Source organism: Oryctolagus cuniculus, chromosome 3, assembly GCF_964237555.1.
Source record: "Oryctolagus cuniculus chromosome 3, mOryCun1.1, whole genome shotgun sequence".
Classification (NCBI taxonomy): Eukaryota; Metazoa; Chordata; class Mammalia; order Lagomorpha; family Leporidae; genus Oryctolagus; species Oryctolagus cuniculus.
In genome coordinates, this window is record NC_091434.1 from 173,266,808 (window position 1) to 173,290,296 (window position 23,489).

General features: G+C 40.5%; 1 protein-coding gene across 13 annotated transcripts in view; it reads right to left on the reverse strand.

The window, feature by feature from the left end:
• The window catches only part of DGKI (diacylglycerol kinase iota), a 504,889-nt gene that overhangs the window by 143,519 nt on the left and 337,881 nt on the right, over positions 1 to 23,489 (reverse strand). For 10 of the 13 annotated variants that reach the window (XR_007920530.2, XM_070071340.1, XM_051849034.2 and 7 more), the window contains 2 exons: positions 11,891 to 12,090; positions 5,230 to 5,292 (listed from right to left, as the gene is read on the reverse strand). Coding sequence is in view for 12 of the 13 variants with exons in the window: in XM_070071340.1 (XP_069927441.1) it covers positions 5,230 to 5,292; positions 11,891 to 12,090 (263 nt within the window). In the remaining variant the exon portion in view is untranslated. The remainder of the gene's footprint in view (positions 1 to 5,229; positions 5,293 to 11,890; positions 12,091 to 23,489) is intronic. The other 3 variants (XM_070071341.1, XM_051849036.2, XM_017342646.3) reach the window with 1 other exon arrangement.

Genomic DNA, 23,489 nt, shown 5'->3' on the forward strand with positions numbered 1-23,489 from the left:
GGCCAGGGAGTGCAGTGGAGGATGGCCCAGGTGCTTGGGCCCTGCACCCCATGGGAGACCAGGAAAAGCACCTGGCTCCTGGCTCCTGCCATCGGATCAGCGTGGTGCGCCGGCCGCAGCACGCTGGCCGTGGCGGCCATTGGAGGGTGAACCAACGGCAAAGGAAGACCTTTCTCTCTGTCTCTCTCTCTCACTGTCCACTCTGCCTGTCAAAAAATGAAAAAAAAAATGTTAGACGTGAATAGCTGGAGAGGAGAATCGCAGAAGCTTAGGCAGCACTTTCAAGGATCCACTAGTGAAGGACGTTCATGGCAACATGAAACCACGATGACCAGTTCCAGTTTTCTTCCATCGTGAAGACTGAAGGTTGCTGGTTCTGTCTTAGAAGTTTCTCAACAATAGAATTCCCAAATTCCCAGTTTTTAAAAACTGGAAAATCAAAAATGTTTCCTTTCTCTGTAAAACTCCCTTTCATCTTGGAATGAAAATCAATTTACCAAGCAGTTTCTTTTTAATGTGAAATCATATTCAGCTGTGGTCAGATTATCATGTTCAGACTTTTTTCAAAGATCCATGTCTAGCTCTGACTTCCCCAAGGTTACAAGCAAACCCACACACAATTTAGCATTGGAACACATCTTGTTTATGTTCCAACTGCAACTGCTGTGCAAGATGGTATATTACATTCAACATATGTTGGTGGTACTTCAGAAACACATGGTCGCTTTGCCGAATAGCTTGGCTGAGCATAGCTTTTCCCCTCGGTGGGTAGCTGCAGTAGGGACCACAGTTCTCTGCTCTACGAGAGTTTTAGATGTGGGTGAGGTGGGTCAGCATGCGTCATTCTTTCCCTCCCACTGAATGCAGCTACAGACCCTGGACAGAGCTCACAAAGCAGCTATTTGAGAACGCTCAAAAGTAACATAATTTGCAGCAGATTGGAGAAGGAGACCAGAATTAGAGCCATCACACTGGTGCTGAGGACCCGACCCCTCCCTTCCCTGCTTCTCTCTAATGAACACTGGCTTGGGTTCCAGGCAGCACAAAGCCAGACAGTAGACCCCAGATCTGATCAGAGAGCGAGCTCAGGAGCTGGCTTGAGGAAAAGAAACTTAGAGCGCTGAGAGAAATTGGGAGGAACCTGCCTTTTGGCTTTTGTTTTTTATCTTCCATTTTCTAATAAGCTGGCACTCAGGCCATTTTGCTACACTAACAGCAGATATAGCAATCGTGACAGAGGCCTCTGGGCACCCAAAATTACAAAGGAAGGAGGCTTGATCACATCTCTGAGTTATGATGTCAGGAAGGTGGTACCAACCACTATCACTTATTTTTCTCTGTCAGTCATATCATTGCTTGCCCCTGGATGCAAGTACAGGAGCAGGAAGTATGTAGCAGACTGAGAGAACTAAAACCTTAGCTTTCTGGCTGAAAGAGCAAAAGAGATTCCCCAAGAAAATCAGAAAGCATCAAGGAACCATGGCAGAAATGGAGCACTTCACAAAATAACTTCATAAAAATGTTTACAAACTCTTAGGGGTTGATCTCTAACTTGCAAAGACATCATCTAGTTTTAATACATCAGTCTAGTTTTTATAGAATAGACTCAGGAACTGAAATTCAGGTTAGACCCCTTTCAGTTCCCATACAGGTAATTTAATGATACACACGCCTGGCAGATATGGAGAGTACAGCAAGGCTTTGGGAACGGAAATAACACTGTGACCACAACCCTCAGGTAGTCAGAACTGGTGGCCTGAACTCAGCTGAGTCAATCGGCTATGAAAACAAATAAATCATGAAGCTTCCACATTAAGAAATTAAAAAAAGAAAAGCAATAAACCCAAAGTAAACAGAAGGAAGGAAATAGTAAGAGATGTCTGATACATGGAATTACAAACAAAACCAATTGTGATGGCGCCAGTGCTATGGCATAGTAGATTAAGCCTCCACCTGCCTCGCCACCATCCCATTCAGGTGCAAATTCCTATCCTAGTTGCCCCTCTTCTGATCTAGCTCTCTACTTATGACCTTGCAAAGCAGTGGAAGGTGGCCCAAGAACACATTAAGGGACTGGCACTGTGGCATAGCAGGTAAAGCCTGCAGTGCCGGCATTCCATATGGGCAACTGTTTGAGTCCCGACTGCTCCACTGCTGATTCTGCTCTCTGCTATGGCCTGGGAAAGCAGCAGAAGATGGCCCAAGTTCTTGGGCTTCTGTACCCACGAGGGAGACCTGAAAGAAGCTACTGGCTCCTGGCTTCAGATAAGCACAGATCCAGCTGTTGCAGCCATTTGGGGAGTGAATCAGTGGATGGAAGACTCTCTCTCTCTCTCTCTCTCTCTCTCTCTGTCTGCCTCTCTGTAACTCTGCCTTTCAAATAAATAAAATAAACCTTTAAAAATGTTAATTCACAAAGCAACAATAATATAGGCCATGGGGAGAAATATTATATATTTTTCCTATTAGATGAGGTTGCTGAATACCTTTCTTAAAATTCATCAAATCATAAATGTGGTCAAGCTTGATCAAAAAACAAAAATTGGGAATTCTTTTCAGAAAGCCAAAATGTTGTAGGCACACAGATATGAATATGATGCAAATCCTAACAATCCATTCATTGCATTATCTCCAGCGCTCACTCCCATCTCTAAAAAAGTCATCAGAAAACTGGAGGGAGGGGCTGGCACTGTGGCACAGTGGGTTAAACTACCACCCGCGATGCCAGCATCCCATACCAGTGCCAGTTCAAGCCCCAGTGCTCCATTTTTTATTCAGTTGCCTAGTAAAGCATCAGAAGACAGCTCAAGTAGCTGGACTCCTGCACCCACAAGAGAGACCCACATGGAGTCCAAGCTCCTGGTTCACCCTAGTCATTGCAGACTCAACCCATAGATTGAAGAACTCTATCTTTCTCTCTCTCCTCTCTCTCTCTCTCCCTCTCCCTCTTTAACTCTGCCTTTCAAATAAATAATCTTGAAAGAAAGAGAGAGAGAGAAAGAGAGAGAAAAAGAAAGAAAGGAAGAAAGAGAGAGAGAGAGAAAGAGCTGAAAGGATAGAAGGATTACTTTTCAAGTCGCTTCAGGAGTAGTAGAAAAAGGCTCTTCCAAAGAAAAGATCTGTTTAACAGAGGTGTTCTAGGCAGTGAATGGCTGACCCGAGAGCCAAAAACCTCAGATGATCCCAGTTCAGGACACTGGGGCACTGACTTGCATAAGGACCAGGGCAATGTTAACATGATTTTTTAAATTGCTGAAAATAGCATGTAACGCTGGAGAACTGATCAAAAAACTAAGTCATCACTGCCATAATATAAGACAAACACATACTGCTATGCTTGGACCTTTCTCCACATTCCTTGTTGCCATCTGATTTTTTAAATAATACTGTGACTCAGTAAAATATATACCATATATTTAATAGAGATGATATAGAGATATGTAATCATTTCAGATTAACAGTCAAGTTCTATAGTAGCTACAACTTGGTGGCTGCTACATCCTACGGAAATAAATATAATAATTTTCCTTACTGGAGCACATACGCTCCTGCCCTAAGAAATAAAGAGCCCCATTGAAGACACACAATTGAAACATAAATGCAACCAAAACTTAGCTAGTGATAGAAATACAATACTATCAAAGCATTACTGCTGTGAACATAAAATAACGATCACTGAGAGCCACTCCTTAAACTCAAACTTACTGAACTGACCCATACAGAGAGGAGAATTTGCCCCCACAATAATCTCCAAATTGGAAATCAAATGTCATTCTATGCTCAATTTCAAGCTCTACAATGGAAGTACTCTGTTGTACACACCACTAGATAGACATCATGAAGTCTGACACTGAGCAAATACAAAATAAATAGTTTTCAATAAACACATAGTTTTAATAAATGAATAAGTAAATGAGAATCTATAACACTAGATTAGAAATTAAGATGATATATGTGGGCCTTAGCAATTATTTTGTCATATCCATGGATGTTAGGTATTATACAGTTCTACTTAAACAGGCATTCTTTTATTCATTTTCTCAAGTAAGCACCCAGCCATGTTTGATTTCAGACATTTGTGCCAGCATCTGTGAAGAAGACTTGGAACAGGAAGATTCATAAGACAATATTGCAAATTGTTTCAAATAGCGTAAGGACCATGAGGGACATACACAGAAACAGCGTCAAGAAATTTAACACCGAATTAAACTTCAAGAATTTTAACAGAAACATCAATAATGAGCTCCAGTGACAGCATAATGAATTCTGACAACAAGAATCAAGGAAGAACTCTGTGAAAAGCAAATCATGCTACTGGGCTTTGAGACACACATAGGATCCTGAGAGTTGGAAGTGGCAGATAACACATCAAAGTCATGACCTCTGAAGCTGGACTGGCTACATTTGAGTCTCTGACTGACTTAGCTGTACTACCTTGGGTGTGTCACTTAACCTCTCTATCAGCTTCTTCATGCATAAAAAGGAGATAATGATACCATAAAGTTGTTGGGAAACTAAAGTACTATGGTTAGCACCTGTAAAAGTACCAGAAACATAATAAGTGCTAGAAACAGGTACATGGAGAAAAGAAAGGGCAAGACAGGCAACAGCACAAAATAAAACTGAAACAAATTGTTAAGAAATATTTTTTCTTTTTATTTGTTACCACCAGAAAAAAAAATAATAGTTTAGAGTGCATTAGAAGCACCTACTGCTAAAATGTATAAAAATACTTTTCACTAACTCCATGACAGTTTGGGCTCATTAATTTTTTTTTTTTACATAATAGGTTCTTACCCCAGAAACAGGCAGGTGCAGACTCAAAATGCTACTCATGATTGTAGGGGCCCCTGCACAAAGCAAAGGCTGCAACCACATCCTAAACTCTCCCCTGGGCCACAGGAGATGACACGATCTAATGGTATCATCAACATTCTATAAAAAGCAATACCTAGTACTAAATTTTATATAACCCCATGAAACCCTGGACCCTGAAGTTTGTAGGCAAACACTTGGGACTGCTAACCCTTAGAGGATGGAGACATATTGGACAGAAGGGCTTTCACAGCTCATTTCAAACCAAAGAAAGGGACAAGAGAGCAGTTTGGTTGGGCAGCTCCCTTATCTGAGCAGCAGACCAACCCGCAGAGTAAGAGGACGCAAACAGTCTAAACTGTGGCAGAGCAGTGGCCGGGGACAAGATGTAAAAATGAACAGCACGGTACTCACATGGTGAAGGAGCCGGGGGGAGCAGACACTCGCCGCAGGTCCGCAGTTTGCACCTGGTGGATGCTAGAGGCAGCAGGGAATGAGCAGCGAAGACACAGTCAGCACGACAGCGTGGACAGACAAGGACCAAGCCGGGGAGAGAAAGAGAGACACACAAAGTTTAAACAGAACTTAAACGCGCATGTCACCCAACAAGGCAGGAAAGGAGAAGGAAAATCAAGCCAGCCACAGAAACAATCCAAAACACCAGCGATAGCGATGAGGCCAACAGGACACGAGGAAGGGGCTGGTTCCAGGCAAGCCGTAGGCGGGAGCTGAGCGAGGGGCCAAGGCAGAAGGGCAGGCTGCTACTGGGGCCAGCGGGACCATCATGGCTGCCCTTGCTCAGTTCACCCTGTGACCCACGGAGAGGCACACGCTGACACAGGAGCAAGCAGGACACAGGCACAGCAACTCCTTCTTGAGATTAAAGGTCAATGTATTTTTTTCTCCCTAGCCTTCACCATTCCCCGGGGCTTTTAGAAATGCTTGCATTCAAGCACAGCCATCTTGAAAAGAATGATTCAAGAATACTTTAACTTCCTGAAGGTAAACAAAGGCCTTGTAAGAACTCCACAGGTATTACCAGGAAAGTCCTAACTGCAGGGCTGTGTCGCTGTAATTCCACACACACCATAGATTTCTCCCTTTTCCCCCTTCTTTTGTGATAGAGAGCATCTATGCTGGCTACCAAAAGAGACAAAAGGTAGAATTACAGAAACTAAACCCAAAGTGTCCTGTCATTTGACATCATTACTCTCTCCATGATCTCATTTAAACACAGTCACTGCGTCTGTCATACACAAGGCTCTTCCATCTGTGTTCGTGGTGAAGGGAAGTCCTCACAGAAAGTCACCCATGAGAGTTCCAGCCCAGGGCTCTCTCTATCCTTGTAATCCTCAAAGGACCCTCAGTTACAGCCAATAATACATCTCAGCAGCCCAGGAAGATGGAACCCAGCTGCACAATTCAAAGTTTGCTAACTGGAGATCATCTTCAAGGATATTGCCTTCTTTGTTCGTGAGCTAAGGACAATAATTACTGGAAGACGTCATGGAATACCTGAATAATTTTTAAGTTTCTGACCTCCTTCAATGGTGTCTTCCAAACAAAAAACATAATCAAATGTATCTGACTATCATATTACCAGTATATGAGTACAAACCCAGATAAATCCATATTACTTTTGGGGGAGAAGAGACTTTCTGTAGTTCATGTTCACGTAGAGCCATATGCCCTGAGAGAATGGGACATGTTCCTGGACAGGTAGTAGGGGGCTAGTGGACACATGGAAGCCTGGCATTTTCATTTATATTTGGTAATATAAACTGTATGAGAAGCCAACACATTTTGTTTTTAGAAAACATTATTCTTCTCTTTTTGCATACATGAAGTTCTAATGGCATCATGAAGGCTCTCTCATGAAAAATTCCTTCCAGCTTTCTATGTGAACCATATCTTGAAATTATTAAAAAAGGTGCCTTCCATCTATAATAAAATGTGGCCAAAATAGATTCAGTATTGTTGTTACAGTCACAAGATTTTAGATTTACATTATTTTAAAAATAATTTCTGAGAAACATACCAGAGCCAGCATTATAAATCTGATTCATGATTGAGTCATAGATTCAATATGAAACCATGTTTCGCAGGCACTGGGGTTCTCATAAGGAAAACCCTAGAGCCTCCACCCAGTACAAAGAAGAGAGACAAGGAAATCATTGATTCTACTGTTTTCAATAAATGCTACTATGGAGGAGTGGGCATTTGGCCTAGTGGTTAAGCCATCAATTAGAATGTCCAACTCCCTTATTGGAATGCCTGGGTTTGAGTCTTGATCCCACTCCTGATTCCAGCTTCCTGCTAATGTACCCCCAGAGGTGCAGCAGGTAGTGACTCAAGTGGTATTGTCTCTGCCAATCACACCGAGACCCCATTTATTCCCAGTTTCCCAAGTGTAGCCTGAGCCAGCCCCAGCCTCTGTAGGCATTTGAAGAGTGAACAGCAGATAATTTTCTCTTTCTTTCTCACTCTTGCTGTATCAAATATATTTTTAAATGTTATTACAGTAGAAAGCAAGAACACTGGAACAGCACAGAGAGTTGCATCCAATAGCTAGAACTAGATAGAAGAGGTTTCTTAGAAAAATAGATATATTTCAGTGGCATTTTGTACTGTGAATGAGAGAAGATGCACAGGAGGTGAGGAGGGTCCTAGAAGAAGAGCAATCAAGTGCAAAGACATGATAACGTAGGAGCCAGACTATTCCTCCAAGAATAGCAATCATCTCAGGAATACAGGAAGATACGGATGAAGAAGGCAGTGATCAAAATGATCTCGAAAGATCTTCCAGCTACTGTATTGGAGGAGACACACTGTGTGAGTGCAGTATTGTGTGAGATGAATCCCAAGCATTTCAGCAATGCTGTTGAGAGATAATGCATGTGGCCTTTGAACTAAGGCTGCTTTACTGGTAGACAAGATGGATGGTGTGAGAGCTAAAGATCTGAGAAATAAAAAGAAAGTGTGTTTCAAAGAATGCAGCAGTTAGTTTGTTGAGTGTACAAGACTGGAGGAGACTTAGATGACTCTAAGGGCCAGGGGCCTGGGATGAGAGTGGATGGTCGTCCATTCATACAGTATGAATGGAGGGGCTTACTGGATGGTGGTAAAAAGCAAAAGGAATACAGTTAATGAGCCTAGTCTAAAGCATATAGTTTGATGTCAATACGAGATATTAAGGCAAAGATGTGAACTAAGATAATTGGGTACTAGTCCTCGATTTTTAGAAGAAATCCCAGGCTAAAGACACAGATCTGAGATGCAGTCTCCCAGAGAAAGGGCAGATCAATAAGGAACACTGACATTCAAGTGGAAAGGAAGCAGTTGTTCAGGGAGCCCTCAGATTTCCAATATTCATGGTCAACGCACTGTATGAAAGGAGCCTGACTGCTGAAGATGAAGCGAACAGCTACCCTCTTCTTATTGGGAAAATACACACACACACACACACACACAAATTTCTTTTCTTTCTTTCTTTTCTTTTCTTTTTTTTTTTTTTTTTTTTGACAGGCAGAGTGGACAGTGAGAGAGAGAGACAGAGAGAGACAGAGAGAAAGGTCTTCCTTTTGCCGTTGGTTCACCCTCCAATGGCCGCTGTGGCCGGCACACTGCGGCCAGCACATTGCGCTGATCCGAAGGCAGGAGCCAGGTGCTTCTCCAGGTCTCCCATGGGGTGCAGGGCCCAAGCACTTGGGCCATCCTCCACTGCACTCCCTGGCCACAGCAGAGAGCTGGCCTGGAAGAGGGGCAACCGGGACAGAATCCGGTGCCCCGACTGGGACTAGAACCTGGTGTGCCGGTGCCACAGGCGGAAGATTAGCCTAGTGAGCCGCGGCGCCGGCCGAACACACAGATTTCTAAGCTGAAGTTCTAAAAACATTTCAAACCCTGTTTTTGTTCTTCTTTAAAAGTAATAAAGAAAAGTAAACAAAATTTTAAAAAAGCTGCCTTGGTGAAAAAACTAAGGAGGGGAAAAGGGAACAAAGAGAACAAAAGGCAGGAAGAAAAGAAGGCTAGGAGAAAGGTCTCTCAGCTATTTCTCCCTCTGTGGAGGGAATCACAGACTTCACAGAATGATGGCCATTGCAAAGAGAAGCTTGGAGGACTGCAAAGGTTGAAGAAACCTTATAAGAAGAGTTTTAAGGCAGGGTTGACCTTAAATTTGAAACTCTTCTTGGATACCCAGTGCGATAGTATGATTTCAAAACAAGTATTTCTGGTGAAATAGAAATAAACAATATAATCCCAGAGGGTGAAAAAGATCAGAGTGAGAGAAATTAAGGTTTAGGGAGCAAGCACTCCTATTACATGGTAACTAGATTTTTGCTTTCTTCTAACATACTTTCTAGATCTTGCTTTGTAAAAACACGGTGTTGAATGATAATTCTCACAAGTACTCATAAAACTTTCGCTATTGTTTAATTTTTATAAATGTTCTGTTTAAAAATAAAAAAGCATACTGTTATTCCTATTTCACATAGGTCTTTCATTTAGCCTGGGGCTGCTTTCACGGGGGTGCTGCTGTCCCCTTGTGGGAAGTTAAATAACTGCATTTCTGAGTTGCTACTTCAATACCTGCACAGTTGAGTACATGAAATGACAGCATATATCATACATGCCATCAATACAAAAAGAACACAACTATATTTTTATATGAAAGGAAGCCTAAGTGAATTCTTGTTTATCCAAAGCAAATTCTAAACAATATGGTTACTGAGAAAACACAAATTATTTTTCAGCACAAGGGTAAGAGCTGTTTGAAACTCAATATCTGAAAACAACTTCATGTCTGAGAGTTATTAAATATAGAAATATCACCATGAGACTGTGAGCTCTTTTACTAGAGATGGTAAAAAACTTTCAGTTTTTCTAGATTCTTAACAATCTACAAGTGACCCAACAACAAAGGCTAAAAACTGTTTCAGAGATGACTTTTCACGTATCAGTTCATAGATTTCTGCCAAGCCATTGGTTCATGGCTCAACTCAATTTCTAGAGGGAACCTCGCAACCCATATATAACTTCTGATATCTCATTATTTTTTACTGTATAAATCCAACAATTGCCTATGCGACTTAATGGAAGCTAAGGACTGGGTAGTCAGACAACATCAAGAAATACCTAAGAGCTTCTTTAGCTGCCAAACATAAGCAAAGAAAGAGAAGTAACTCAGCAAGACCTGCACAAAATGATCTAGGGAAAGTTCTGTGAAGCCCAGACTCTGGGAGATGAGGAAGAGGAAGATGGAGAGGATCTCTCCCCCAGCATCAGATGTAGAAGATGCTGATGAATGAAACACTTGGAGAGCACCATCTAGTGCCATTCTTTGACACAGGCCACAGCAGAAAGGTGAAGTTAGGTTTGGCTGTGAGCTCTGCCACCTGTTGGCTATTCTAGGTACTTTTGTAGACAATTTGAATCAATAACTACATGGCAAGGCATGCCCTTGCTTTGCAGGCACTACAGGAAGGCAGCCATTCAGTACAAGTTGTTAACCATGTACAGGAGCCACAAACAGGAGAGCACATTGGAGGGTCCCTCACTGTGACAGGGAAAGACCCAAGCTGAAGCCCTGAAACAGCCTTAGGCACATAGGCACCAAATGGAGAAGACACTAAAACTAATTTTAGGCCAGCACCGCGGCTCACTAGGCTAATCCTCCGCCTAGCGGAGCCAGCACACCGGGTTCTAGTCCTGGTCAGGGCGCCGGATTCTGTCCCAGTTGCCCCTCTTCCAGGCTAGCTCTCTGCTGTGGCCAGGGAGTGCAGTGGAGGATGGCCCAAGTGCTTGGGCCCTGCATCCCATGGGAGACCAGGAGAAGTACCTGGCTCCTGCCATCGGATCAGTGCGGTGCTCTGGCCACAGCGCACCGGCCGCGGCGGCCATTGGAGGGTGAACCAACGGCAAAAGGAAGACCTTTCTCTCTGTCTCTCTCTCTCACTGTCCACTCTGCCTGTCAAAAAAAAAAAAAAAAAACACAATTTTAAATGTTCTCTTCTTTCTCCAACCCGAAAGAGACATTTAAATCACTAATTGAAACAAGGCCAACTATAAAATGAATAGTATTTCAAAGATCTGGTCATTTGTTAAAACAACTAAGGAAGCAGAGTCTAGGAAAGATACCACATGTGTGGGAGTAAAAAAAAAAAAAAAAAAGTGAATCAGATTATTTTAGGCTACAGGGTGCTATCCAGAAAGACAAAACTAAATGGAGGGGCCAGAGCCATAGCTCACTGGGTTAGTCCTCCTCCTGCATCGTCGGCATCCCATATGGGTGCCGGGTTCTAGTCCCGGCTGCTCTTCTTCCAGTCCAGCTTTCTGCTGTGGGCCAGGAGGGCAGTGGAGGATGGCCCAAGTACTTGGGCCCTGCACCCACATGGGAGACCAGGAGGAAGCACCCGGCTCCCGGCTTCAGATCTGCACAGCACCAGCCATAGCGGCCATTTGGGGGCTGAACCAACAGAAGGAATACTTTTCTCTCTGTCTCTCTCACTGTCTATAACTCTAGCTGTCAAATAAATAAATAAATAAAACTAAATGGAAGCAACCAAGTACACGTGGCATCAAAACAGGTGCTCAGGATAGAGGCAATCTGCTAGCAAGGAAACCTGTATGCATTGTGGATAGAAGAGAGCAACAAACTAAATCAGCCAACGTCCTACTGTTGGAGAAACCAACAGTTCCCCAAATGGCCTGAGTAGAGGACGGACTAACTACATACTTCCCTACCCTGAAACAAAAGAGAGCACAGTTTATCACCCTAGAATCACTGTTAATAATAATTATATCAACTATATATTATATATACCCAAGCCATTAGTGAAGAAGAATCATCTATCTTTCATAAATTAATAATTTCCAAAAGAAGGGTATGCTAACCTCAACAAATATGGAACAAATATATATGTATATGCATTTTCCTGAGAGAGACTCAGGAGCTTCTGAGTTTCCTGGACTCTTCTACCCTTCCCAAACCAGTGAGGTCCCCAGACCATGCACATGCGCTGTGCCTTCCTCTCCAAGGTCTTCCAGTTAACCAGTAGGCAAGGAGCAGACTCACTCATTCAGTAAAGGCATGGATGTTCTCCTCTTGCTCTTCTGTACCATGTTGGCCTGATTCCGCAAGGAGATCCGAATCATAGCTGGGGCCAATCTGCAGGGCTCCCCATCTACTTGCATGGGGATGGACTTGTAAGTGAGCAGCATGACCTCTCGACACTGGTGCAGTCTCTCCCCATGGCCCCCGACTTGCAGGGCAGCCTGTCAAAATAAGAGGCAAAGAGGAGATAAGAGTTAATTCTGGCTTCTTAGGAAATCTGGAAAGAGCAAGTCCATTGCACTCATATACAACCAAAGGCCCTTTGATAGACATAGTCTAATTTGTTAGCCATTGTATAATAGGAAACTTGGATTAGCCATTCACACAAAAGAACTAAACATTCACAACATTTTATGAGCTTTACCATAAATTTTCATTGATAACCGCTCTTTAGTTTTGTTATAGTTGGCCCTCCATGTTCATAAATTCCACTTCATATCAAAAATATTCAGGAAAAAAACCTGCTGTATTGAATATGTACAAACATTTTTTCTTGTCATTATTCCCTAAACAATATAGCATAACAACTATTTAAAGAATGATGTCATTTTAGGTGTTAAAAGTATTCTAAAGAAGATTTAAAATACACAAAATGGTTGTGTAGGTTATATGCAGATTCTATGCCACTTAATGCTCACACAAGGACACAAGTATCCAGATTTTGGTGTCTCTGGGGTAGAGAGGGCAACTGTATTATAAATCTAAATTTAATTGTGCCAGTCTAATATAAAACTTCTTTCAATGTATTGTTTATTCCTATTAAATCTTCCATGTAAATAAAACAACAAGAATATGAACAACAGTATCAATTGCTCAATTAAAACCATTCTAGAAAGTAAAACAGATTTCAGGATCAAAATCAAACATAGTAAGAGCTCATTTTACCATGGTGGGGGGGGGGGCATAGAATGAAGATGGAAGCCAAAATTAAACATCTGTTGAGACTGAAAAATTAGTATCATTGCCTTGCCTTAGCAAACAAACAAACAAAAAAAGTATTTGGTATCACTTATCCTTTTAAAGATTAGTAAAAATCATACATTTTGATGTCTAACATACATAGAGAATACCATTTTATTATATAGCTGAAGGATTATTTTTATAAACTTATGTGACCCTTCATTTAAATCAAGCTTTAGAAAATTAACTAAATAAAATCAAAATACTCCCACATACCCCTTCTCAATCTGTTACACTTCTCCCACTAAACAATCAGTGACCCCAACTGGTTTCTATCTTCACAGACTCATTTAGCTGAAGTTGAACTCCAATAAAATAAGTCATATAGTATGTCCTTGTATCTGACATATTTTGCTCAGCATATATTTGACTGATACATAGCAAATTGTATGTATTTATTCACTTTTCTACAAGTGAACATTTAGTCAGGCTCTGGGATGCTATTGATATAAACTTTATTACACATGTCTTTCAGTGACTACAAACTCTCTTGGATACATAAGAACAAATAGAATCCCTTTCTCATTAAGTTTATGTGTATACTTAACCTGAATAGTTACTGCTAAATAATATTTGTAAAAAGAGTACATCATGATACACTTTCAATATAAATTAATTTATAATGAAGTAAACTTTTAAGATGACTTGAACATTAATTTTAGCTAAAATATGAGATACAGTCTTAAAAAACCAAAGCATGTATTACCAGTTTGTTGCCATGAGTCTCATCTCCACAAATGAGGAGAAAAACCTTATTAACTGAGATTCACAAAGTAAACTTCCACTTATTTAGCTGCCAAATATTTGTATGTATCTGCTGTTTTGCATTATTTCTGCAGGCACACAATAGAAAACCGACTATAAATGCAACAATAAAAGGAATACAAAATCAGAAAGAAATAGAATAAAAATTGAAAAATGAACTCATCATTACTGAATACCAATGTCACAGTCTGTGTTTTACACATATTTTTATTCAATTAATGGAAGACCAAGTAAGCAGACAATGCAGTGGGCTATCACCAGCTCCTCTACCATTCGGTAGACAGTTTTCTATCTAAGCTAATACATGGACTTCAGCCACTGTCTCATCTCCAAAACTCTTCCAACACACTGTTGTTACCTTCAAGTACCATTCGGCACCATTTATGTGACAACATGGTATCTTTCCTCCATTACAGGAAATACTATTTTATTGCTTTTTTTTCAGTCTTGACTAGGCCTAAATATATAAACACGCAAAACCTGCCAGATAAGAACTTATTCCTTAGAGTTTAACAGGTCTGCAAATTGCCTCAATTCTACCCAGCTCCTTGGTACAAGGCAGTGTACAGTTTTCTTGAGCACTTTAAAAAATTATTTATTTGAAAGGTAGAATTACAGAAAGAAGGAGAGACAGAGGGAGAGAGACAGAGAAATCTTCCATCCACTGGTTCATTCCCTAAATGGCCACAATGGCTATGGCTGGGCTGATCCGAAGCCAGGAGCCAGGAGCCCAAGTGCTTGGATCATCTTCTGCTGCCTTCCCATGTGCTTTAGCAGAGAGCTGGATCTGAAGTAGAGTATCCTGGACTTGAACAAATGCGCACATGGGATGCTGATGTTGGAGGGGGTGGCTTTACCTGCTACACCACAGTGCCAGCCCCTTCTTGAGCACTGCCCATCTTAGCCTCAAAAAGAGAGTAACAGCAAAAACAGGTTGAGTATTACTTACCCAAAAATGCTTGGGATCAGAAGTGTTCAAATTTTGGATTTGGGGAGAAGTTTTGAAATATTTGCGTATATACAATATCTTATGGATGAGAACCAAATCTAAACAGGAAATTCATTTATGTTTCACATACACCTTATACATATAGCTTGAAAGTAATTTTATACAATTTTTTTAAAATATTGCAGTGCACCTGTCTTTTAACTGTAACTCATTACGTGAGGTAAGGCATTGAATTTTCTAGTTTTGACATCAAGTTGGTGCCCAAAAACTTCAAATTCTGGAGCATGGAAGATTTTAGATGTTTGGACTAGAGATGCTCAAGCTGTTCTACAAATAAGTAGAGTTAAACAACCGTCAATGCCAGCTCTATTGGCATTTCAGAATCAACCCAGCAACCCAGGGCCACTGCACAAGCACAGGAAGAAAGGCCATGTTCAGATTTTCAAGGTAAACACATTTCCATCCTTATTATCATAACCACATTAATTTATTTTCAAATCAAGTAATTTTTAAAATACCTATAAGAAATCTTCTTTTTTTATTGCTCAGACTGCTCTAGGCTTGACATCCTATAAGAAATAGCCTCCAATAGCTACACATATTCCCATGATTTCCCAGAATCCTTAGCTGACAATAACATATTAGCATAATACATTGGTTTGTTAATAACAGACATATTCAATTATCTATTTAACCTCAAAAATTCATAAGAACATTACAATTCTTGTAAAAACTTCTAGTTTTCAAGCATAGGACTTCAGAGGAAAACTGAGCCAGTACTTGAACTAAGTGCACCGTGGAAATTTACTGCCCTATGACACTAAAAAGTTGCTTTCCTCCATGGGGATGACTGGAGAGGTTCTGTCTTTCCCTACCACACTCCTCCCTGGAATATTTTCCTCCTTCTGCACTCAATTCCTATCCTCCTTCCTACTCAGGTCTCTGTTTTACTTGCTGTGAGATGGAGGGATGGGGTAGGAGCGAAGCAAGAGCAATCCCTCCTCTCCTTCCCTCCTCAACAGCGTGGTCCGTCCCTGACTCCCAACCTCCCTCCTGGAACAAAACTTACACGGCAGAAATCAGTGCCTTGGAGAGAAAACAAGGGAGTTCACCAACAGTGTGAAAATCTGTTTTCTTTTTAAAGTCTAACAAGATAAACAAACCCTCATCAGAGGAAGGAACAAAAAGCAGGAAATAGAAAACTATTTTGTTTTATTAAAAAACAAAAAAAAAGGGGGCTGATGGCACTGTGGTGCAGTAGGCTAAGCCTCTGCCTGTGGTGCTGGCAGTCCTGGCTGCTCCTCTTCCAGTCCAGCTCTCCACTGTGTCCTGGGAAAGCAGTAGAAGATGACCCAAGTCTTTGGGCCCCTGCACCCACACGGGAGACCCAGAAGAAGCTCCTGGCTCCTGGCTTTGGGTTCGCCCAGCTCCGGCCATTGCAGCCATTTAGGGAGTGGATGGAAGACTCTTCCCTCTGTCTCTCACTCTTTGACTGAAACTCTACCTCTCAAAAAATATTTAAAAAAGAAAAAAAAAAAGAAAAAGGAAATTAAAGATATAATTGAGTTGTGAAAATCATACAAGAATGTTATGAAAATAATAAATTAGACAACCTAGATATAGAGAAACTTCTGGAAAAAACTATGACTTGCAAATTTTGTGTAGCAAATACAGAGATTGAACAGATTAAAACTTTTAAAATTTGGAGCCAGCATGGTGGCACAGCAAGTTAAGCTACCACTTGCAACATTAGCATCCCAAATGGAAGCACTGGTTCAAATCCTGGCTACTCTGTTCCAGTTCAGCTCTGGGAGTATATGCCTGGGAGAGCAGTGGATGATGGCCAAATACTTGGGCCTTTGCCACTCACAAGGGAAGCCCAGATGGAATTCCCAGCTCCTGGCTTTGGTCTGGACCAGCCCTGGCCATTGTAGTTATTTGGGGAGTGAACCAGCAGATGCAAGATCAATCTCTCTCTTTCTCCACCCCTGCCCTCTGTTTCTTACTCTGTCACTATACCTTTTAAATAAAATGAGTAGATAAATATTTAAAAAACTAAAAATTGAAAAAGTTATCAAAAAATGTTTTCCATCACTCCCATATTCCCACAGTGTCAAATATGCCAGATTTTACACAAGTTGTTAGTACTATTCACCACTTATGAAAATAAAGTATCTAATACAAATTCTTTAAAAAGTATTATGCTGTAGCCTGAGATAAAAAAGAAAATATAAAGAACAATGAAGAAATTATAATTTTAGCCTAAATTTATAGTCTTAAATGAAAAAATTTAACTGCTTCCAAGGGTTTCTCTCATAGAAACTAAATTGTTATCTATTTTGGTTTATTATGAGAACAGAAAATCAAGGGTATATGTTCAACACCTGAAAACATATCATTGTAAGTTGACCACATTAATGACTTAAATGAGAAAAAAACACATTATTACCTAAAAAGATACAGAAAATATTTTCAATGTTTTATTTTTAAAAAAATATTTTATTTATCTGAAAAGCAGTAATACAGAGAGAGAGAGAGATAGAGAGAAAGAGAGAGATATTCTGCCAGGAGCCAGAAGTTTCATCCAGGTATCCCACATAGGGCAGGGGCCCAAAAACTTGGGCCATCTTCTGCTGCTTTCCCTGGGTGCACTAGCAGGGAGCTGGATAGGAAGTGGAGCATCTGGGACTCCAACCAGTGCCCATACGGAAAGCTGGCATCACAGGCAGTGGCTTAACCCATTTGCCACAACACCAGCCCCTTCGATGCCTTTTATAGTAAACAGTTTCTTTAAAATTAAAAAGCATCTTTTTTAACTGATAAAAATCATCTACCAAAATACCAGAGAAAATACTAATCATGATAAAGGAGATTAAGAAATATTTCTTTCAAAGGACAAAGCTATCCATTAGAAACACATTTTTTTTTATCATCTTGGAGGATTTACATAATAAGCCAAGGAAATGAAATCAGATAACAAAAGGCTTGAAAGAAACTGAATGCAAACTTGCTAATATTTCCACTCATACCATCCCACGTGAAAATTCCAAGAATATTCACAGGCACACAATAAAACTCATGGGGAAGATGGCTGACACACTCTTCAGTTAAAAAAGATCCGTAGCGAGGGCAGGCATTGTACAATGCATTAGGCCATCACTCGTGACGTTGGCATCCCATTTGAGAGTGCTGGTTCCAGTCCGTGATACTGCACTTCCGACCCAACTTCCTGCTAATGCACACCATGGAAGGCAAAGGATGGTGTCTCAAGTGTAGGAAATCCAGATACAGTTCCTGGCTCCTGGCTTTGGTCTGGCACAATCCTGGCTGTATGTATTTAGAAAGTGAACCAGTGGATGGAAGATCTCTCTCTCTCTCTCTCTCTCTTCTCACTCCTTCCTTCTTTCTTCCTCCATTGCTATAGTTTTCAAATAGTTAAAAGTAATATGTATTTTTAAAACCATATTCCAACCTTCTAGCGATAACTAAATAGAAATAGAATATAGGATACCACTTATTTATACTATTATAAAAAATAAACACAAAAGGATTTTATGGCAAAATAAAAAGCACTTTGAAACTTTACTGAAGAACATAAGAGAAGACACAAATAAATGGAAAGCCATGCCATACTTATGAATAGAATACCCTAATGATGTTAATTCCCCCCCAATGACATACATATTCAATGTAATTAAAAGTGAGAAGTATTAATTGGGGGAATGTTATCATGATAATTCATTTAATATGTTAACTTAGAGAGGCCACACATCCAGATACTGATCAATTATTTCAGGTATTTCTGTGAAAGCATTTGTAGCAGATTAACATTTAATTGGTGGAATCTGAATAAGCAGATTATCCTCCAGAATGAGTAGCCCTCATCCAGTTAACTGGAGACTGTAATAGAAAAAATATCGACCAAACATTGTCTTCTGACTCCAGGTCAGAAGGACCCAGCTCTCCTGGATCCTTGGCCCACTGGCTTGCCCTGCAAACATGGACTCACTCTCCTCCACATCTGTGTGAGATTAAAGTTCTCTCCCCTCCTACTCTCCTCCTCCCCCTCCCATTCTCTCCCTCTCCTTCTCCCTCCTTTCCCTCTCCCCCTCTCCTCCTCTCCCTCCCTCTCCCCCTCTCCTCCTCTCCCTCCCTCCCTCTCTCCCTCTCCTCCTCTCCCTCCCTCTCTCACTCTCCCTCCCTCCCTCCCTCCCTCTCTCCCTCTCCTCCTCTCCCTCCCTCCCTCCCTCCTTCTTCCCCTCTCACTCCCTCTCCTTCTCCTCCTCCCTCCCCCCTCTCCTCTCCCTCCCATTCTCTCCCTCTCCCTCCCATTCTCTCCCTTTCCTTCTCTCCCACACTCCCCCTTGTACTCCCTCTATACACTCACACACACACAGAGTTGTGTTCGCCAGGGGAACTACAGTACACTTGTGAAATAAATTCTACAATGAATTGGGAAGAATAAAGTTTCACAAATAGCCTGCTTTGAAAGAATAAAAGGAGCACCGTATGCTAGACTACCTTATTGTAAGTTGAGATGTATAACATTTGAAGATAGAGCAATTAAAGTAGTGACGTCTGGACAACTAAAAGAGAGGCCAGTGGAAATAAATATAGAGAACAGAACAAGCTCATACACATGTGACCAGGGGATAGGGTCATATGGTTATAAATTATTGAACAAATTATGGGTATCTTACCCTGTGTTGCTGGAAATATCTACCAATATACAGAAAAAAATCAGTACCATATCTCAGATCATAGTGAGATAGGGAAATCATTCTAGATTGTCTGAGTGAACCCAGTGTAGCCACGTTCCTTATAAGGGAGAGTGGGAGGCTACAGGGCCAAAGTCCAAGAAGATGATGCAGAGGCTGGAGCAGATGAGGCTATTATTCAAAGAATACTGATGGCTTCTGGAAGTGAGAAGAAGCAAGGATACAGATTCTTCTATGGAAGCTCAGAAGGGCCACCCTACCATCTCATTTTATACTTCTCAACTCCATAAATGTAATAATAATTATGTTCTCCTAAGCTACTCTTTGTGGTAACTTATTTACAGAAACAACAGAAGAGTAATACAATCACAGAGATTTAAAGACAAAAGAAAATCTCAAAAACAGAGCAGAAGTCATATTATAAACAGGAGAATAATGATACAAATGAGAGCTGGCTTTTCATTGTAAAATATGAAGGCCAGAAGAAAATGAAGTAACATAATTAACATGTTGAACAAAGCTCACAAATACATCCATCAATCTAGAATTTTATATCCAATATAATTTAAAGGATGAAAGAAAAATAAAGACATTTCTAAGAACCAAAGGGATCACATAAACAAGAGTAGTGTCTGCAAATACTAGCTGATGGAATAAAAAAGGGAAAGAACGATCCAACATGGGAAGTGAGATACACAGCAGACCCATAGAATGGCAGATGTCCTAAACAGCACTCTGGCCTCAAAATCAGCCCTTAAGGCATGCGGATCCGGCTGAAAAGCCCATGAGAGTATTTCAGGCATGGAAAGCCAAGACACTCTGGGGGAAAAAAAAAAAAAACCTAAATGAAAGATCTCCGGGAGTGAGATCCCAGTGGAAAGAACAGGTCATCAAAGAAGGAGGCACCTTTCTCTGAAGGGAGGAGAGAACTTCCACTTTGACCATGGCCTTGTCTAAATATGATCAGAGTCGGTGAACTCAGGGGGCTTCCATAGCCTTGGCAGCTCATGATAAGAGCCTAGGGTGATTACTGATGCCATAAACAAGAGTGTCAATTTGTTAAGTCAACAACAGGAGTCACTGTGCACTTACTCCTCATGTAGGATCTTTGTCCTTAGTGTGCTGTACATTGAGATTTAATGCTATAACTAGTACTCAAACAGTATTTTTCACTTTATGTTTCTGTGTGGGAGCAAACTGTTGAAATCTTTACTTAATGTGTGCTAAACTGATCTTCTGTATATAAAGAGAATTGAAAATGAATCTTGATGTGAATGGAAGAGGAGAGGGAGTGGGAAAGGGGAGGGTTGCGGGTGGGAGGGACGTTATGGGGGGGGGAAGCCATTGTAATCCATAAGTTGTACTTTGGAAATTTATATTCATTAAATAAAAGTTTAAAAAAATAGAAAAATAAAGACATTTCCAGCAAAATTAAGTTTGAAAGTATATGTTGCCAGTAGATCGTCACTAACAGAAACGCTGAAGGAAATCCTAAACACATCAAGATGATGCTCTGATTCATTAAGGGATGAAGTGTGGTGGAGAGGAAGACGTGACAACAGAGAACTACTGCTTTGTATTTCATCTCTTATTTTAAAAAAAGAAACTGAATGTTTAAAACAAAAATATTAACATAAGGGGCTGGTACTGTGGCATAGCAGTAAGCCTGCCACCTGCAGTGCTGGCATCCCATTTGGGTGCCAGTTCGAGTTCTGGCTGCCCCACTTCCGACCCAGCTCTCTGCTATGGCCTGGGAAAGCAGGAGATGGCCCAAGTCCCTGGGTCCCTGCACCTGTGTGGGAGACCCAGAAAAAGCTCCTGGCTCCTGGCCGTTGTGGCCATCTGGGGAGTGAACCAGTGGATGGAAGACCTCTCTCTCTCTCTCTCTCTCTCTCTCTCTCTCTTTCTCTCTCTCTACGCCTCTCCTTCTCTCTCCGTGTAACTCTGACTTTCAAATAAATACATCAATCTTTTTATTTTTTTATTTTTTTGTATTTTTTTGACAGGCAAAGTGGACAGTGAGAGAGAGAGACAGAGAGAAAGGTCTTCCTTTTGCCGTTGGTTCACCCTCCAATGGCCGCTGCGGCATTGCTGGCCGGCACACCACACTGATCCGATGGCAGGAGCCAGGTGCTTCTCCTGGTCTCCCATGGGGTGCAGGGCCCAAGCACTTGGGCCATCCTCCACTGCACTCCCTGGCCACAGCAGAGAGCTGGCCTGGAAGAGGGGCAACCGGGACAGAATCCGGCGCCCCGACTCAGACTAGAACCCAGTGTGCCGGCGCCGCAAGGCAGAGGATTAGCCTAGTGAGCCGCGGTGCTGGCTCAAATAAATATATCAAACTTTAAAAAAAATACTAACATAGATGTGTGGGGTTAACAAGGCAGGAAAAAGTAATAAACATGGAAATGAAAGCACAAGGTAAGAGAGGAAAGCAGAATTATAAGACAGAGAGATCTCGTGTGCACCAGAAGGGAGTGCAGCCTACAAACACAAGAACAACTTTATACCAACAGACTGAACAATTTAGATGAAAAGGAAATATTTCTTCAACAATTAACCAAAAATAAAAACTCAAGAAACAAATAGAAAATCTGAGTAACTCTAAAACTAATCATGCCTTAGAGAAATCTCAAAGCCAAATAATTCAGTAAGAAATTCTATGAACCGTCTAAGCTAAAAGTAATAATAGTCTTCACATTTTTTGGAAAAATAAAACAATGTAATTCCCTTTCTGAGTGTATGGGGCCAGCAGAACTTTAATACCAAAACCCAACCAAGATATCACAAGAAAATAAATGTATTAATCAATATCTTTCATTGCCATAGTCACAAAAATGCTGAACAAAACAGTAATAAATTGAATCCAACAATACAAAAAATTACAATACCTCAAGACTAAGAAGGGTTTATCCCAGAAATCTAAGGTTAGGATAACTTTTTTTTCAGTAAATTAACACATTCAATTCTAAAGCAACACTGCTTGAAAGGGAGCTGATATTTTGTCCTTCTTAACCTGGAGAAACCACCTTGACAATTAGCTTTCTTAGGAGCACAAGGTAATTATGAGAGTGATTGGGTGTTTTAAATTAGTTTTTAATAGATTCAATGTGGTTTGTAGATACAATTCTAAGAACATAATAGTATTACCCCCTCACTCTCCCATCCTCTCTCCTATTTCTTTTTTTTTTATTTGAGATAACATAATTTAACTTTCCATTACAGTAAAAGGGCTTAATACTTCGCCAAATAAAAAGTTTAACAAGTAAAAAGCAAAAAGATCCTAGTTTAGTGGGAATATGGACAATGGCTATAAATAATAAGTGAATGGAAAAATGACCATTTTATCCATATAAAGTAAATTTTAAAGAAAACAAAATAAAGAAGAAATTATAAGCCACTTCCACAACTACTAAAAGGCATTTGGTAAAATACACCACTCATTATGATCAAAAGAGAACTAGGAATAGAATGGAAGTTCCTTGAGCACACAAAAGGCATTTATAAAGAAATGCAACCAAACATCAACATTTCATGAGGAAATACATAGAATGCTACCTCCCATGATCAGGAATAAGACAAGCACATTCATTCTTGCCACTTTTATTCAGTGTCTTACAGACATACTGGCCAGCTCAATAGGACAAGTAAAGAAAATAAAAAGTATGTAAGGAAACAGTCATACTGGCCAGCTCAATAGGACAAGTAAAGAAAATAAAAAGTATGTAAGGAAACAGTAAAACTCATTATTAAGGAAAAAAATGTGACTGTATATATTAAAAAAAAAACCTAAGAAATCTACAGATAACTTCTAGAACTAATAAGTGGATTTAACAATGATATAATATAAATAAATAAATAAATGTGAATGGATGTGTGTATAGATAATCAGTTGTTTCTATCTTGTATTAGCAATAAAAATTAAATGTGAAAATTTTAAATGCTTTTTAAAATACCCATAAAATAGAAAATATTAAGAGATGAATTTAACAAAAGGTGTACAAGAACCTAAAAACACTGAAGCTATAAAACACAGCTGAAATAAATTAATATAGAGATACATGAAGATACACAAATATGCCATGTTCATAGATTGTAACACTCAATATTATAAATATCCAATTCTCAACAAATTTATCTACAGAGTCAATGCAATCCTGATTAAAAT